We start from the raw sequence: 19,452 nt of genomic DNA, 5'->3' as shown, positions 1-19,452 counted from the left end.
CCATTGCAGTGAAAGACCATTTCAGGACGCAGCCTGTGCAGGAATTTGGAATGGGTCTTCACAACACACAGCTCAAGTACTGCAGCTGGCCAAATAAAAAGATTTTTTAATAATACAGGAAACCTGAAGTAGGAATCAGAAAATGTTGTAAACACACAGCTGATCCATCCACATCTGTAAAGAGAAAAGACAACTTAACATGTCAGGTGCGAGGCTCTTCCTCAGAACTGAAAGCCTCACGACCAAAATGTTAAGCTGTCTTTTCTCTTTACAGATGTTGACTGACCTGCTACGCGTTTCCAGCATTTTCTGTTACATTACTTGGCCACCTGAAATTATGCAAGTCTCAGAGAGACAATTGGGCTGAATCTTGCTGGAAAAATAACGAGGTGTTAACGATGCACTCCGTTATTAATGTGCAAATCGGCCAGCAAGTTCAAGGGATTAAAAGGTATGGCATGTAAGAATATGGTTTAAAACAAGCACAAAAAATAGGAGGGCAAAAGTTCAGTATCTCTGTGAGAACACGGACCGCTCACATAGCAGAACATCAGGGAGGACATTAACGTCAGAAGGTAGTTTACACCAAAACAACAGACGTGGTTGCTACGAAACCGATATTGGTGGGGCCATGCAAGGCCGAATAAGGGGGGCTGTACTCAGATAAGAGGGACACATTCCTCAGAGGAACATAACAGCTTGTAAACAGAGATGGAGGTTGAGGTCATTAGCTACATTATGTAAAACAGCTTATTTTAAGTTGCTAATGTGGTGTAAGCACGGTGAGAGGACTAACGACCATGAGATAAGACCAGCAGTGCTTATGTACAGAACAACGCAGCCGAATAGTATTAAGAAAGGGCATGCTCCCTCCCAAAAGTTAGAGCTCCCAAGAGGGCACAGTCGGAAGTCCATCAGGTTGTACTGATTGCTTGTCATTTAATGTAATCTGTAGACAGTCGTAGTATAACTATAATACTGTTGAATGTAATGTTGAAGACAGCTGTAGTGCAACTCTGTTGCAAGTCAATCTATTAAACTTGCTATTTTATAACCACTCAGGCTAGAATCAAGTGGAAGTTATTGCTGATGGATTAACAACCCATAGTTGCGACTGTAACGGAGAAATCTGCTAACACATCATAAGTTGCAAATCTTCAGAACTTGCTGGTCCATTTACGCCATTCTGCCGTTTGCTTCACACAAACGGCATCTCGCCCTTAGCTTCCCTGTTATTTTTAGGAACTTGCTGGATTTGCACATTAACTGTGCATTCAACTCACTGCAGAAAGTTAAGTCTTGTAGCCTATAGAGTATGTACCCTTTTAATGACATGGTAACTGTTAATGACTGCCAATCAACCTCTCTAGCTCAGAACGGGATCAAGTTAAACTTTTCAATCTCATTCCTGCATGTAGTAAATTGATCTTAGAGATTTAAAAAAATTAAAATTTAATTTTTTTTCTTACTCTTCCTTTGTCTCTTTTTTCTCTCTCTCTTAATCCAATATTTCTCTCCCTCTCTTTCTGTCCCTGATTTGACTTTAATGCACCCTAATTCTCCGTCATTCCTCTGTTTTTTTCTCAATCCTTAAATGTCATTGGTTAAAGAGATCCACTGTTGGTCCCATCATTCCCTAAGGTCCTAGATGCCCTGCTGTCCTCACCGCACCGTTATCAGCTCGCACTTCCAGCAAGTTACAGTGCAAAAAAATTTCGAGCTGAAAGGTCCAGGAAAAGTCTAACTAACACCGCATGCAAGATACCTCACTCCAGCAAGATCCAGCCCATTCGTTGTTTTATCTGGGAAATAATGTACTTGAATTCACCTATAGTGTACTTTCATTTGTTAACTGTGGGAGGTGCTTTCCTGGCATTAAATGACACCCTCGATCGAGTATTGGGCACCCCGAGTCTCTGGGAGTCAATGAGCAAACACGGACAAGTTCCAAGAAGCATTTCCCAGCATCTTTCGATATCCGATTCCCAGACCACTCCTCAGAGTTCCAGTGCCCACTGGGTATTTTATGTATGTTGGGTAGAGGAAATGGTGCAGGATCAATAACTCAAATCTCAATTAATTTAGGACACAACATAAATTGAGACAAATTCAATTCTTCACATGTGCATAGCTCTATTAGTTTATTGCTCAGTTGACCATGAGGGGTATGATGTGACCAGTCACCCTTCTCAAAGTATTCTGAACATAACCTCAGAGGCCTTCAATATTAACTATTAATGTAAATGTTGAGGATGCTTAGCAGCTCACACCTGGGAGAAAGGTTTGAATAAAGGATTGGATGAAGAGGATGGGGAGCAGATTTGATTACTGGCATTCCCTTCATCTACCTAACTTGGAACTGGATTTAAATTAAGACAAGTCAAAGGAAGCATGGCATCAAATGGGTCAAATGAGTTTTGGATGCAGGGAGTGGACACACAGTGCTGAAAGCCACTTGAGAAAGGAACTGTATACTGAGGGGGTTCTGGCAATGCCCATTCCTATACAATTTCTGGGACGAGGTTAGAGATACGATTTACCACCCAGGTATCTACCTCCCAGAACTTGAGTTACTGTGTGTTCCTCCTCGCTCTGTGGGATTTACATGATAACTGTGCACAGTTCGAAAAGGCATGATGATATCTGTGCCATAGAAAGTAAAACAGTCAAGTGGCTTAAAAAAAGGAAGCGTATTCTGTCACCCTGCCTGAAGCTACGGTTAACTTCAAACCACAAAAAATACATTTAGTTCAAGGAAGGAACTGTAGAGCAAAACATGAAACAGTTAATACAACTTTTCCAGATCAGGATGAGAACAAGGGGGATACCAATGGGACAATAGGTGATACAAAGTGAGTAATAGATATGACAATATATGGGGTGAGACAGGAGGGAGGGTAGGGACCACAGTATATGAGGTGAGACAGGAGGGAGGGTAGGGACTACAGTATATGGGGTGAGAAAGGAGAGAGGGTAGGGACCACAGTATACGGGACGAGGCAGGTGGGAGGGTAGGGACCACAGTATATGGGGTGAGACAGGAGGGAGGGTAGGGACCACAGTATACGGGACGAGGCAGGTGGGAGGGTAGGGACCACAGTATATGGGGTGAGACAGGAGGGAGGGTAGGGACCACAGTATATGGGGTGAGACAGGAGGGAGGGTAGGGACCACAGTATATGGGGTGAGACAGGAGGGAGGGTAAGTACAACAGCATAGACAAGAAGCAGCACAGAGATGTGGAAGCCAACAATGAGAAGGCTGACACAGGATTTTCTCTTGATTTGCCTATAGTAAAGCTCTTAGTTTGGGAGAGACAGCCCAGCCTCCAGTTGTCCCTTGGTGTATATGTAAAGGTTGGTACATACTGAGGTCTTTACTCTGTTGCCACAACACACCTGGCAGTTAACATAACTGCATGATGTAAGGGTTCAGGGGCATGGTGATTATTGATCATGGTGTTTATGAATCAGTGTTCTTTCCATTGCTCACTGCACACACCAATACAAACATCTTGACCTTTCATCATGTTCTTTTTGTAATTAAACTCGTTGAAAAGTGGGACCCTGCTCATCCAGATGTATCATTGGTGACAAGATTGTCCAATAGAAACTCAAATCCCTCAAGTTTAAAATTCAAAAGAATTATTTCCTCAAATAGGTTTTCCGTGATATTCTTTTACATCAGGTGCTGTTTGAGGACTTATTAAATATTTATTATTTAGTAGGTGACACTGCAAGGTGCAGACTCAGAAAAATGAACATTTAATTTTTATCTAATCTCTGGCTTCTTATCCGTATCTCTTTGAGGGCCAGAGATACATATTAAAGAAAATAAATACTAATCAAATATTGGTATTGATTAATCACTAGACTGAGTGACTGTTATTGGACATTTTAAGCAGGTGAAATTGACTACATGCAGCGAGTGTGAAATATAATCTGAAGTAACTGTAGTCAGTATTCTGATTAACGCTATAACCTAATTCATGCTTCGACAACCATCTTCACTGCAGCTGGGTCCTTGACATCTGTTGAATGCAGAACAACCAGCTGGTAGCTTGTCTTTGGAACCTTTATCTTTGGTCTGGAGAAACAATAGAATATTAATAATACAGCAATATGCAACACATTTTCTCACTGCAGGATACATAGGAACAGGAGGAGGCCATTCAGCCTCTCGGGCTGTTCCGCTATCCAATTAGATCATGGCTGATCTGCATCTTAACTCTATTTTCCCATCTTTGCTCCATATTCTTTGATACCCTTACCTAACAAAAATCTATCGATTTCAGTCATGAAAGCTCCAATTGGCCCAGCATTCAGAGCCTTTTAGACTCAATTGCACATGCAACAAGCTTCATTATAATTTCAATTTGAAATTGTTGTCTTTGGGAGTGATGTTCAGCTCAGCAGCAGGGAAATAGCTAAATAAAAAGATGTTGAATGGTTTTGTTTGTACAGCTTATTAAATGAGAATATAAAGTTGTGGTGTAAGAAAATGCCATTTGCCCCATCAAGTCCACTCTATCCGGAGTCTATGTCTATATCTTATTCCATCATGCACTCCCACTCCCCACCACCACCTGCTCTTGGTCTGCTACTTTAAGGAACACTAAGGAGGAAGCTTTGACATTCCTGGCACGTGCATGGGTCCAGGGTGTCTCCAGAGAGGAAAGCAGGCACTTTCCAGAGGCCCATGTCACCTGCCAAACTCCTGTTGTTCCTTTTATGAAGACCTCTGTGTAGAGCCCTAGGAATGGAGGATAGTGGGATATGTAGATGTTGAAAGAGCACTGAGCATTGTGGAACACATGTACAGGAGTATGGGATCCAGGTGTCCACCAATACAGGCCAACTGGCGAGAACTATAGAACAGGGGCTCTGCCGACGTTGTGCCCACATTATTCCGAGCATGGCTACTTCATGTGTAAACTTAGCACCCCCTTCACATGCTACTGCACTGGGTGTCAGAAGGCATAAAAAAGCAGTCAAAACTAGCTTTGTCTCTTTGGGGAAGAGATTAGAGTATGGTGGTGTAGTGGTTATATCACTCGACTAATAATCCAGAGGCCTAGACAGAGAATGTGAGTTTTAACCCCAGTATAGCAGTTTGAGAATTTGAATTCCTTTTTTAAAAAAAAAATCTGTTATCAATGAAAGTGACCATGAAGCTGTTGGATTGTTGTAAAAACCCGACTGGTTCACTAATGTCGTCCTTACCTGGTTTAGCCTATACATGACTCTGGTCCCACACCAACATGGTTGACTCTTAACTACCCTCAGATGTGGCCTAGCTAGCCATTCAGTTGGATAAGGGAAATTAGTGATGGGCAATAAATGTTGGCCTTGCCAGCGATGCCCATATCCTGAGAATGAATAAAAATCTCAGGAGGTGAAATCAGGAGCTGGTGCTGCTGCCGAGGTCCTGGCTTGTGGAACAGTGCCTGCATACAGGATGTCATGATGGGGAGACCCGTGTGAAGCCAGATGTCTGGTGGGCATCAGGACCATCGTCCTGTCCCAGGACTGGAGCAGGGCCTTTTGTGATTTTGCACACAGTCAGCAGGCCATCTCCAGCCAGCAGTATCTGTGATTACACCCTTGGGCTGGGAAGCACTGAGGGGCAGAAGTACAGCTGGGAGAACACCTAGAAGGTGAACACACCATTAACACTGAGCTCACATTAAAAGCATTGTATCTCACATACTTAGTGTCCACCCTTAACATAAACCAGAACCTTCATTGCCTCTATAATCACCATGTAAGATACATTGCATACTGGTTTTGTGGGTGAGGTAGATAGGCACACATTGACCTGGGCAGACTAGCTTCTTACTAGGAGCAATTAGGAGATGACAAGATCGGTGCCACCTCACAGGAATGTTGCTTTTGATTGTTAAGAAAAACCAGGGACCACACCTTTCCTGTAAGGTGCAAAGCAGCATCAGTATTGCAAAGATACAGACGGAAGGGACAGAATTCATGGCCCCCATGATATTTCCACAGTGAGTGTTGGAGTTCAGCTGAAGAATAAGGCAGTGATCCGTTGATACTGCTTGGCGACAGCAGCCATGTCCTCTAGTCCCTCTTCATTTTGCTCATAACCTGGAGCTCATTATCTTTCATGTTAATAGCTCTCTCAACTGCAATGTTATGGAGCAGACAGTGCATCACTCTCTTTGACACCTTCTTTGGGGCAATCTGTAGGACACCCAACTAGTTGCTTTAGTGAACGCCATGGTTTTGACATGAGGCTTGCTGTAGCACTCCTCAGCCTTGTTTGGTAATTATGGCAACTGGGGTCATCAAACAAGGTTGAAAAGGTTAGCTGAAATCTTTTAGGAGTCACCCAGACTGCCACCTCCATGGAGCAGGAGTTGGGAGTTGGACAGGTGCAGGACACAGATCCCCGAGTGCCCATCATTAATGAGGAGGATACTCAGGTTGGCATCCCACATATCTGCACATTGACGGCCACATTGAAAACCTGTTCTGATTATAGCATGGCACAGCTTGGCCTGATGTAGCCTAATTGGGAAGTGGGCATGATCGATAATATCCTACGCCCTGAGGAAACTGCTAAAATCAATGAAACCTGACTGCCTTGATCTCTGCTGCTGCAGTTCAGTGTCAAAGTGCATGTACTGGGATGCATGCCTTAATATATTGATATCTCAGATGGATGTAAGAGATCCCATGGCACTATTTTGAGAAGAGCAGGAGAGTTCTCCTGGTCAATATTTATCCCTCAACCAACCTCACTAAAAAACAGATGATCTGGTCATTATGACATTGCTATTTGTGGGACCTTGCTGTGCACAAATCGGCTGCTGCCAAATGAAGTTACTACACTTCAAAAGTATTTCATTGGCTGTAAAGCGCTTTGCAACGTCCTAAGATTGTGAAAGGCGCTATATAAATGCAAGTTCGTTTGTTTGTTCTTTCCTAGGCTCAACAATTGGTGCTCCCTGTCAGTCTCTGCTTTCCAGGCCTGAGCACTAAATACAAACAAACGTCGGCAATGCTGCTCACCTTTGTTGTTGTTTTCATATCTTAGCACTCTTCCCTTTGGATAGAATGGTGTGAAGTTGTACCCCTCTTGGGTACTCTTCCCACCAAATCCTTACCCAACACTTCAGCACTCCTCCACCTTCCTACCCTCCCTTAATCTCTCCCTCCATATAAACTCCCCTACCCATATTCATGGCCACCTCCTCGACCTTGCCATCTCATGTGGCCTCTCTATTCCCATTGTCTCAATCCCAGATAAGGCCATCTCTGACCACTTCATTGTATCTCTCTCCACTCACATCCCCCTTCCCCCTCCCAGCCCCACTTCCTTTTGTGTCCTTCCTTGGAAAAAACTCTCCCCATGTCACTTACAAAGGTACTTTCAAATTCCCAACTGTCTAGCCTTTGGCCCTCCATTCACCACAACATTTCTGCAGCTACCGATCTGCTCAATCACATCCTCACCTCCACCTTTGATGCCCTTGTGCCCATTAAAACCATTACTCCCTCTCACCCTGGGTCGATCCCCTGGTACGGCCCTCATCTCCACTCCTGAAGTAAATGGGATGCAGACTTGAACATTTGTGGTGGACCACTGGTTTAGCCATTCATCGCCAGATCTGGCTGGACCACATAAAGCACTATCGGGTCCTGATTTCCTCTGCCAAAACTGCTCATTATTCCAGGATCATCTAGGAATAATCCCCGGCTTCTCTTCTTCACTACAAACCATGTTCTTAAACCCCTCTCCCCTGCCTCCTCCACCCTCACCTCCAAAAACAAGTGTGAGGAGCTAATGGACTACTTTGTCACTAAAATTGAGACCATCCGTTCAGCTGCCTCTGCTGATTCCCTCCCTTCCCCTAGACCACCAAGCCAAACTTCCCCCATGGTTCCCCCCTTGCCCTAGCCCTGAACTCGCATCTTTCTCTAATTTCTCTCCTATCTCCCCTCATGTTCGCTCTGAGCTCACCTTGTCCATGAGACCCACTTCCTTCTCCCTCGACCCTATGCCCACTAAACTGCTGACCACCCAGCTGCTCTTCCAGGCCCCCATACTAGCTGATATTGTTAACAGTTCCCTGTGTCTTCGGTCCCTTGGTCACCAACTTCATCCCTCTCCCTGACTATCTGAGGCTGGACCAAACAGTTTGCAACCTCGGCATCCTATTTGACCCTGAGTTGAGCTTCTGACCCCATATCCTCTCCATCACCAAGACCGACTACTTTTACCTCTGTAACATCACCCGTCTCTGCCCCTGCATCACCTCACCTGCTGCTGAAACCCTCATCCGTGCCTTTGTTACCTCTTTACTCGACTATTCCAATGGTCTCCTGGCTGGCCTCCCAACTTCCACCCTCCAAAACACTGCTGCCCGTATCCTAACTTGCACCAAGTCCCGTTCACCCATCACCCTGTGCTCACTGACTTACACAAACGCCTCAAATTTAAAATTCTCATTCTCGTGTTCAACTCCCTCCATGGCCGCACCCTTCCCTATCTGTAACCTCCTCCAGCTCTACAACCCTTTAACAACTCCATGTTCTTCCATCTCTGGCCTCTTGCAGATCCCCGACTTCCTTCACTCCACCATCGGCGGCTGTGCCTTCAGCTATCTAGTTACTAAGCTCTGGAATTCCCTCCCTAAATTTCTCTGCCTCTCCACCTCTCTCTCTTCCTTTAACACGCTCCTTAAAACCTACCTCTTTAACCAAGCTTTTGGTCACCCATCCTAATACCTCCTTCTTTTGAGAAATTTCAATTTTTGCCTGATTGTGCTACTGTGAAGCGTCTTGGAATGTTTTCCTACGTTATAGGCACTATATAAATGCAAGTCGTTGTTGTTGACTGCAGTGAGACCGAGGCCATAATCCCAGCAGGGAATTGACTTCAGGTCATTACTGTTGAAGCCTTGTGATTCAGCAAAGTCCTCGGAAAGTGTTAACATTTTGATAGAACACTTAGCAGATATGGGGTTGCAGAAGCCAACTCCATCAGTCGGAGATCTCGAGGTAGTACTCAGCTGGAATCTGGACATCTTGTATTCAGTGCTCAGCTCCTACCACCACATTCGTAAAGATAACTCTTCCAAGTGTAGAGTGTAACACACTACAAGTGAGAGTCGATTCAATTTCCCACCCGAGCTCAGCATTTTGTCCTTAGGGAATGGTTACTTCCCTAAACCATCTACTGGATGGGTCAATAGTAGTATTGATAAGAGATCCGGAAGAACACCTGTGGACCAGATTGGGAATCCATGGTTCAGGGAGGAGTTTAAACCCGAAAAGAGAAAAACCTTCAACAGACAAAATAATAAAGTGGGAGAGAGTTCATTGCAAAATCTCACCAGGAGCCAAGTGTCACTGTGCGTCTGCCGCAGTCGTCCGTTTACTTACCGTCTGATGTTTTCCACATCCTCGATGGTGTCTGGTAAAGTCAATCCCTTTGTTTCAGGCAGGAGCAACACTAAGCCACCAGAAATCAAACCAATCACCCCTGGGAATGAATGGACAGAACAGGGAAAGATTTAGTGCAAACCAGACAAATGGATTCATTTAAATTAAACTCAATTTGAAGAACATTCTCTCAGAAATACTATTGAGTTTTTCTGTGATGCGCATTTGAATTGTACATTGTACATAGGAAAATATGTTTTATACATTTTATTCTACACCAACACTGAACGTTGAAATAGAAATGAGGAACGCATGTTTGCAGAATAAAATTAGTTTGGGTTTTGACGAGTACTGAATTGTACAGTTCTTGAGGAGTCATCCCCTCAGTTTGTGATCTCTCCACAGAGATTAAGTGAATTTAAGTTTCCTTAAACCTGCCTGAATAAAGTGAAGAAAACGTTAAGTATTTGCGGAATAAAGATTATCCAACAGCACCTAATGAGTGGTCAGATATAACTGGCTACCGTTAACCGAACTGGACTAACAACCCAGAGATCCTGTGCTCAAATCCAACGATAGTAAATTGTGAAATTTAATTCAACAAGTCTAGTAATTTTGATATAAATGACTTGAGTTGGGTGTACAGGGCACAATTTCAAAATTTGCAGATGACACAAAACTGTGAAGTGTAGTAAAAAGTGAGGAGGATAGTAATAGACTACAAGAGGATACAGACAGGTTGGTGGTATGGGTGGACACATGGCAGATGAAATCTAATGCAGAGAAATGCAAAGTGATATATTTTGGTAGGAAGAACGAGGAGATGTAATATAAACTAAATGGTATAATTCTAAAGGGGGTGCAGGAACAGAGAGATCTGGTGGTAGATGTGCACAAATCTTTGAAGGTGGTAGGACAGGTGGAGAAAGCGGTTAAAAAAGCATATGGGATCCTGGGCTTCATAAATAGAGGCATAGAGTACAAAAGCAAGGAAGCTATGTTGAACCTTTATAAAACACTGGTTCGGTCACTGGAGTATTCTGTCCAATTCTCGGCACCACACTTTAGGAAGGATGTGAAGGCCTTAGAGAGGGCACAGAAAAGATTTACTAGAATGGTTCCAGGGATGAGGGACTTCAGTTACATGGATAGACTGGAGAAGCTGGGGTTGGTCTCCTTAGAGCAGAAAAGGTTGAGAGGAGATTTGATAGAAGTGTTCAAAATCATGAAGGGTTTAGACAAAGTAACTAAAGAGAAACTGTTCCCATTGATTTAAGGTGATTGGCAAAAGGACCAAAGGCAACATGAGGAATAACTTTTTTACACAGCGAGTAGTTATGATCTGGAATGCACTGCCTGAAAGGGTGGTGGAAGCAGATTCAATCGTGGATTTCAAAAAGGAATTGGATAAATGTTTGAAGGGAAAAAATTTGCAGGGCTACTGGGAAAGACCAGGGGAATGGGACTAACTGGATTGCTCTTACAAAGAGCCGGCACAGGCTCGATGGGCCGAATGGCCTCCTTCAGGGCTGTAACCATTCTATGATTCTTTGATTCTATGATAATTTTTTGAGCTGGCACCAGAAAAACGGCCATGAAATCAGTTGAACTTTCATAAAGAACCCAACAGCTACACTAATGTCCTTCAGAGAAGGGATCGGCCATCCCTGCCCAGTCTGGCCTACTTGTGACTCTAGTCTCCTCACTATGTGGTTGACCCAATGCCCCCAGGGCAACTAGAAATAGGCAATAAATGTGGCCCTGCCAGTGTCACCCATATCCCAAGAATAAAATGAACTTTTTATAGCAGTCCTGCAGTTATAGAAGTGACCAGTTGTTTATATTATGAAACACAACCCAAGCCTCAGGAAAAGTACCTCATTGTTCTGCTGGGCCCTCTAGGTGGAACGCTGACTTTAGTAAATTGAAACCTTAGAAAAAACCCTCCATGTCCTTCATAATAGTGGGTTCTTGCGATGTGGGAAGGGTCTGTCATGTGTGTGGGTGAGAGGCAGGTTGACCTTGGGGTGCAGCCCCTTCATCAGAGCACAGCGCTGGGAGGGGCTGAGCCTGTGGAGGAGACCCGTTCTTTTCTCTCCTCATGAAGGACAGACCCACCGCCCCGACTTGCATTTTCTGTTATAATTACAAATCTGCGACTTGTTTCTTCCTCTCTATTTTTCCTTATTTTATCATGCTTTCGTTGGACCCCTCCTGTATCTTTTCACCTCTCACTATTTACACATTCTTTGGTCCTTTTTACGTCTCTACATATTCTCACTGACGATCCCCTAGTTGTCTTCTATTAAGCAGTTAGCAAGTTGTGTAACTTGCCCCCTCCCTGTGATTGGCAGATCAGTTGATCCTCTCCGCCCCTTATGCCCCTCCCAACTTTTGCCTCCATGTTTTCTGACCTTGTTAAAATACCTGTTCACCTTTCAGCCTTCAGTACTGACGACGGATCATGACTCGGCTTTTCTCTGTACAGATGCTGACTGACCCGCTATGTATTCCCAGCGTTTTTTGTCTTTTATGTTATTTTTTAGGCATGTAAGCATTTTATTAAAAGGCACAGACACGAGCTAATGGGTGGCAAGCACTGGCCAGTGTCATTCGGTTTAACTGTTACACCTATATATCTGTAATAGGAACTGCACTGACTTCAGTCATTAATCCGGTTTAGATTAATATGATGAAACAAATGGGATAAATAAGTTTAACTAACTTTATATCGACTGGTTACCTTAAATAACCTGTTTATGATGCCATAACAATACAAATCACACACGTTCTAGGCTCATGACTTATTGAGTCTGGCGCCACCTGCAGGATGGGTTGGTATATTTAACTCACTTGTGCTGTGAATTCCAGAGATATGTCCTTTGAAGCTTAGTTCGCTTTTCACAGGGCTCTACTGTAAACTGGCATTTTCTGCTTCTCTAGTTTGTGCCAATTACTTCTCACTTGCGTAATTGCGAAGCAGTCATTGCCACAAATTCTGCACCAATCCCTTTTACAAGTTCAATTCACAACAACAATTTGCATTTATATAGCGCCTTAACGTAGTAAAATGTCCCAAGGCACTTCACAGGAGCGATTTTCAAACAAAATTTGACACAAGCCACATGAGCAGATATTAGGACAGGTTTGGTCAGAGGTAAGTTTTAAGGAGTGTCTTAAAGGAGGAGAGAGAGGTGGAGAGCTTTAGGGAGGGAATTCCAGAGCTTAGGGCCTAGGCAGCTGAAGGCACAGCTGCCAATGGTGAAGCAATGAAAATCGGGGATAAGAACATAAGAAATAGGAGCAGGAGTAGGCCAATCGGCCCCTCGAGCCTGCTCCGCCATTCAATAAGATCATGGCTGATCTGATCCTAACCTCAAATCTAAAGAACACGAGAAGTAGAAGCAGGACCCGGCCACTCAGCCCCTGGGCCCTCTCCGCCACCCACAGGGCCCTGACCGATCCGAACTCAGCTTCATGTCCAATTTCCTGCCCACTCCTCGTAACCCCTAATTCCCTTTACTTCTAGGAAACTGTCTATTTCTGTTTTAAATTTATTTAATGATGTAGCTTCCACAGCTTCCTGGGGCAGCAAATTCCACAGACCTACCACCCTCTGAGTGAAGAAGTTTCTCCTCATCTCAGTTTTGAAAGAGCAGCCCCTTATTCTAAGATTATGCCCCCTAGTTCTAGTTTCACCCATCCTTGGGAACATCCTTACCGCATCCACCCGATCAAGCCGCTTCACAATCTTATATGTTTCAATAAGATCGCCTCTCATTCTTCTGAACTCCAATGAGTAGAGGCCCAATCTACTCAACCTCTCCTCATATGTCCACCCCCTCATCCCCGGGATTAACCGGGTGAACCTTCTTTGTACTGCCTCGAGAGCAAGTATGTCTTTTCTTAAGTATGGAGACCAAAACTGTATGCAGTATTCCAGGTGCGGTCTCACCAATACCTTATATAACTGCAGCAATACCTCCCTGCTTTTATATTCTATCCCCCTAGCAATAAAAGCCAACATTCCGTTGGCCTTCTTGATCACCTGCTGCACCTGCATACTAACTTTTTGATTTTCTTGCACTAGGACCCCCAGATCCCTTTGTACTGCAGTACTTTCCAGTTTCTCGCTATTAAGATAATAACTTGCTCTCTGATTTTTCCTGCCAAAGTGCATAACCTCACATTTTCCAATATTGTATTGCATCTGCCAAATCTCTGCCCACTCACCCAGCCTGTCTATATCCCCTTGTTGGTTTTTTATGTCCTCCTCGCTCTCTACTTTCCCTCCCATCTTTGTATCATCTGCAAACTTTGATATGTTACACTCGGTCCCCTCCTCCAAATCGTTAATATAGATTGTAAAGAGTTGGGGACCTAGCACCGACCCCTGCGGAACACCACTGGCTACTGGTTGCCAGTCCGAGAATGAACCATTTATCCCAACTCTCTGCTTCCTGTTAGATAACCAATCCTCCACCCATGCCAGAATATTACCCCCAATCCAGTGATTCTTTATCTTGAGCAATAATCTTTTATGTGGCACCTTGTCGAATGCCTTCTGGAAGTCTAAATACACTACGTCCACTGGTTCCCCTTTATCCACCCTGCACGTTATGTCCTCGAAGAACTCAAGCAAATTTGTCAGACATGACTTCCCCTTCATAAAGCCATGCTGACTTTGTCCTATTAAATTATGTTTATCTAAATGTTCCGTTACTGTCTCCTTAAAAATAGACTCCAAAATTTTACCCACCACAGATGTTAGGCTAACTGGTCTATAATTTCCAGCCTTCTGCCTACTACCCTTTTTAAATAAGGGTGTTACATTAGCAGTTTTCCAATCTGCCGGGACCTTTGCTGAGTCCAGAGAATTTTGGAAAATTATTATCCAAGCATCCACAATCCCTACTGCCACTTCCCTCAAGACCCTAGGATGTAAGCCATCAGGTCCAGGGGATTTATCCACCTTGAGTCCCATTATTTTACTGAGTACCAATTCCTTAGTGATTTTAATCGTATTTAGCTCCTCCCCCCCTAGAGCCCCCTTTTTGTCCAGTGTTGGGATAATCTTAGTGTCCTCTACCGTAAAGACTGAAACAAAATATTTGTTCAGCATTTTTGCCATCTCCATGTTTCCCACCATTAATTTCCCGGTCTCATCCTCTAAAGGACCTATGTTTGCCTTAGCCACCCTTTTTCTTTTTATATAACTGTAGAAACTCTTGCTATCTGTTTTTATATTTTTTGCTAATTTATTTTCATAATCTATCTTCCATTTCTTAATCAATCCTTTAGTTACTTTTTGCTGTCTTTTGAAGACTTCCCAATCTTCTATCCTCCCACTAAGTTTGGCTACCTTATATGTCCTTGTTTTTAGTCGGATACTATCCTTAATTTCTTTACTTAGCCACGGATGGCTGTCATTTCTTTTACACCCTTTTTTCCTCAGTGGAATATTTTTTTTTTGAATGTTGTAAAATAACTCCTTAAATGAACACCACTGCTCATGTACCGTCTTACCCTTTAATCTATTTTTCCAGTCCACTTTAATCAATTCCGCTCTCATACCATCATAGTCTCCTTTATTCAAGCTCAGTACGCTTGTTTGGATGCGCGAGAGGTCAGAATTGGAGGAGTGCAGAGACCTCGGAGGGTTGTAGGGCTGGAGGAGGTTACAGAGATAGGGAGGGGTGAGGCCATGGAGAGATTTGAAAACAAGGATGAGAATTTTAAAATTGAAGGGTTCCCGGACTGGGAGCCAATGTAGGTCAGAGAGCACAGGGATGATGGGTAAACAGAACTTGGTGCGAGTTAGGATATGGGCAGCAGAATTTTGGGTGAGTTCAAGTTTATGAAGGGTGCAAGGTGGGAGGCCGGCCAGAAGAGCATTGGAATAGTCGAGTCTAGAGGTAAAAAAGGCACGGATGAGGGTTTTAGCAGCAGATGAGCTGAGGCAGGGGCAGAGACGGGCGCTGTTATGGAGGTGGAAGTAGGTGGTCTTGCTGATGGAGAGGATATGGGGTTGGAAGCTCAGCTCAGGGTGAAATAAGACGCCGAGATTATGAACGGTCTGGTTCAGCCTCAGACAGTGGCCAGGGAGAGGGATGGAGTCGGTGGCTAGGGAACGGAGCTTGTGACGGGGACCGAAGACAATGGCTTCGGTCTTCCTAATATCTAATTGGAGGAAATTTCTGCTCATCCAATACTGAATGTCGGACAAGCAATGTGACAAATCTGAAACAGTGGAGGGGTTGAGAGAGGTGGTGGTGAGGTAGAGCTGGGTGTTGTCAGCATAAATGTGGAACCTGACATTGTGTTTTTGGATGATGTCACTGAGGTGCAGCATGTAGATGAGAAATAGGTAGGGGCCATGGATAAATCCTTGGGGGGCTCCAGAGGTAACAGTGCGGGAGCGGGAAGAGAAGCCATTGCAGGTTACATGTGGATAGATAGGAATGGAACCAGACAAGGGCAGGCCCACCCAGCTGGACAACAGAGGAGAGGCGTTGGAGGAGGATGGTGTGGTCAACCGTGCGGACAGGTCGAGATGGATGTGGGGGGATAGTTTACCATGGTCACAGTCACATAGGATGTCATTTGTGACTTTGATAAGGGCTGTTTCGGTGCTGTGGTGGGGGCAGAGACCTGATTGGAGAGGATCAAACATGGAGTCAAATATGGTCAAATTGCAGGGGTTGGCACTCATTAATGCTCTCAAATAATGAAATACATCTATTATTAAATAAATTTTTAAAATTGCATTCAAGTCAGTTAGAATCCATTCAAACAGAGGCATCGAGCACAAGGTTCAATTTGTTATTTTTCGATCCAGAGTGGATGACATCACACCTCCCCACGTTGAACTCCATCTGCCACCGTTTTGCCTCACTTAGCATGTCTATGTCCCTTCGTAACTTCTTGCTCTCATCTGCACAACTTACGGTGTCTTCCAAGTTAGTGTCATCTGCAAACTTGGATATACAGCTCTCTATTCCTTCATCCAAGTCATTAATATATGTGGTGAAAAGCTGAGCCCCCAGTACAGATCTCTGGGGAACACTACTTGTCACATCCCACCAATCAGAGTACATTCCCTGCATTCCTACTCTGTCGCCTACCTCCCAACCAATTACCAACCCATGTCACAAGGTTACCTCCAATTCCGTGCGCTTTTATATTCGTTAATAATTTCTTGCGTAGTGAGGTGAGAGTGACTGCCCTTGATATCAAGGCAGCATTTGACCGAGTGTGGCACCAAGGAGCCCTAGTAAAATTGAAGTCAATGGGAATCAGGGGGAAAACTCTCCAGTGACTGGAGTTGTACTTAGCATAAAGGAAGATAGTAGTGGTTGTTGGAGGCCAATCATCTCAGCTCCAGGACATTGCTGCAGGAGTTCCTCAGGGCAGTGTCCTAGGCCCAACCATCTTCAGCTGCTTCATCAATGACCTTCCCTCCATCATAAGGTCAGAAATGGGATGATTGCACAGTGTTCAGTTCCATTCGCAACCCCTCCGATAATGAAGCAGTCCGAGCCCACATGCAGCAAGACCTGGACAACATCCAGGCTTAGGCTGATAAGTGGCAAGTAACATTAGCGCCAGACAAGTACCAGGCAATGACCATCTCCAACAAGAGCGAATCTAACTACCTCCCCTTGACATTCAACGGCATTACCATCACCAAATCTCCCATCATCAACATCCTGGGGGTCACCATTGACCAGAAATTTAACTGGACTAGCCATATAAATACTGTGGCTACAAGAGCAGGTCAGAAGCTGGGTATTCTGCAGCGAGTGACTCACCTCCTGACTCTCCAAAGCCTTTCCACCATCTACAAGGAGTGTGATGGAATACTCTCCACTTGCCTGGATGAGTGCAGCTCCAACAACACTCAAGAAGCTTGACACCATCCAGGACAACACAGCCCGCTTGATTGGCACCCCATCCACCACCCTAAACATTCACTCCCTTCACCACAGGCGCGCTGTGGCTGCAGTATGTACCATCCACAGGATGCACTTCAGCCGCTCGCCAAGGCTTCTACAACAGCACCTCCCAAACCCATGACCTCTACCACCTAGAAGGACAAAGGCAGCAGGCACATGGGAACAACACCACCTGCATGTTCCCCTCCAAGTCACACACCATCCTGACTTAGAAATATATCGCCGAACCTTCATCGTCACTGGGTCAAAATCCTGGAACTCCCTACCTAACAGCGCTGTGGGAGAACCTTCACCACACGGACTGCAGCGTTTCAAGAAGGCGGCTCACCACCACCTTTTCGAGGGCAATTAGGGATGGGCAATAAATGCCAGCCGTGCCAGCAAAGCACACATCCCATGAACGAACGAACTAATTAATTAATAATTAATTAATTCATTTCTTGTGTGGAACCTTATCAGATGCCTTTTGGAAGAACATGTAGACAACATCCACAGGCACTCTCCTATCCTAGTGACCTAGGATAGTCACCTCCACAAAAAATTCAACTAGATTAGTCAGTCATGACCTGCCCTTCATAAAACCATGAATGAGAGAGCATGCAAGCTTAAGATTTCTGACAGAGGACATGCATGTATAGCCAAAACTTATCTCGGGTATTGAAAGATGGGAGAAGTTTGTGGGTGAGTTTTGTCATTTTTTTTCCAGAATTAAATTCTGTGTTTATCATCTCTGTAACCTCCTCCAGCCCTACAACCCTCCGAGATCTCTGCGCTCCTCCATTTCTTGCCTCTTGCGCATCCCTAATTTTAATCTCTCCACCGTTGGCAGCCATGCCTTCAGCTGCCTAGGCCCTAAGCTCTGGAATTCCCTCCCTAAACCTCTCCGTCTCTCTACTTTTCTCTCCTTCTTTAAGATGCTCCTTAAAACCTACCTCTTTGACCAAGCTTTTGGTTACCTGTCCTAATGTGGCACAGTGTCAAACTTTGTTTGAAAATTGCTCCTGTGAAGCGCCTTGGGACATTTTACGATGTTAAAGGTGCTATATAAATGCAGGTTGTTGTTGTATGTTTCATATGAGACAAATGTTATTCTTAAGGATATGTCGTGAGGTGGAGGAGGAGTCAACATGGCCACTGGAAGGACTTGGAAGGGGAATGGAGGGATGCGATTGTTCCTTTTTTGAGAATGGGAATTTTTAGAGACAGTGACATAAGTGTTTGGTTTTTAGTGAGTGTGAAATTTGAACTTGCTTTGCCCACTGCGGACACATTGAGACTTTTGAGAATTGCAAACATTATATGTAGAGATATAGTTGTGCGACTTGCTTGGTCATCAAATGATAAAAGCACAGCATTTAACTAGTGAAATGCACTGCACTAAATACAAGATACTCACCAAAAACCACAAGAGGCGTTCCCATCCAGATATCTGACAGTCTGTACACAATGAATGGAGCGGCAATCCCTCCGATGTCACACAGCGCTGAGCACACTGAAACACCAAGATTCCTGTAAAAAAAATACACCTTTACTTCCACAGAAAGTACCTTTTCCATTTCACAAGCACTAAATACAGCAAATTAGGTTTCACCTTTATGATACAGTTCAAGAGACTGGATCACATACAGATGCTCGGTGTAATCTATTAATCTATAACTGAAATATAACAGTAATTCAGGAGTGTGCCTGGATGAGTGCAGCTCCAACAACACTCAAGAAGCTCAACACCATCCAGGACAAAGCAGCCCACTTGATTGGCACCCCATCCACCACCTTAAACATTCACTCCCTTCACCACCGGCGCACAGTGGCTGCAGTGTGTACCATCCACAGGATGCACTGCAGCAACTCGCCAAGGCTTCCTCGACAGCACCTCCCAAACCCGCAACCTCTACCACCCAGTAGGACAAGGGCAGCAGGCACATGGGAACAACACCACCTGCACGTTCCCCTCCAAGTCACACACCATCCCGACTTGGAAATATATCGCTGTTCCTTCATCGTCGCTGGGTCAAAATCCTGGAACTCCCTACATAACAGCACTGTGGGAGAACCTTCAACACACGGACTGCAGCGGTTCAAGAACG

At 44.5% G+C, this 19,452-nt stretch overlaps 1 protein-coding gene across 2 annotated transcripts in view; it reads right to left on the bottom strand.

Moving 5' to 3' along the window:
• Positions 1–2,113: 2,113 nt before the first annotated feature.
• LOC137324220 (solute carrier family 22 member 2-like) overlaps positions 2,114–19,452 on the bottom strand; it is a 37,404-nt gene continuing 20,065 nt past the window's right edge. Inside the window, exons 9-11 of one of the 2 annotated variants that reach the window (XM_067988356.1) lie at positions 18,762–18,874; positions 9,411–9,510; positions 2,114–4,086 (exon numbers count right to left, since the gene is read on the bottom strand). In XM_067988356.1, the coding sequence (XP_067844457.1) occupies positions 3,987–4,086; positions 9,411–9,510; positions 18,762–18,874 (313 nt within the window). In that variant the 3' untranslated portion in view covers positions 2,114–3,986. Of the gene's footprint in view, positions 4,087–9,406; positions 9,511–18,761; positions 18,875–19,452 lie in introns of those variants that run through there. The other variant, XM_067988357.1, reaches the window with a different exon arrangement.

Source organism: Heptranchias perlo, chromosome 8 (genome assembly GCF_035084215.1).
Source record: "Heptranchias perlo isolate sHepPer1 chromosome 8, sHepPer1.hap1, whole genome shotgun sequence".
Taxonomy (NCBI): Eukaryota; Metazoa; Chordata; class Chondrichthyes; order Hexanchiformes; family Hexanchidae; genus Heptranchias; species Heptranchias perlo.
This window is presented reverse-complemented; position numbering and strand designations above follow the sequence as displayed.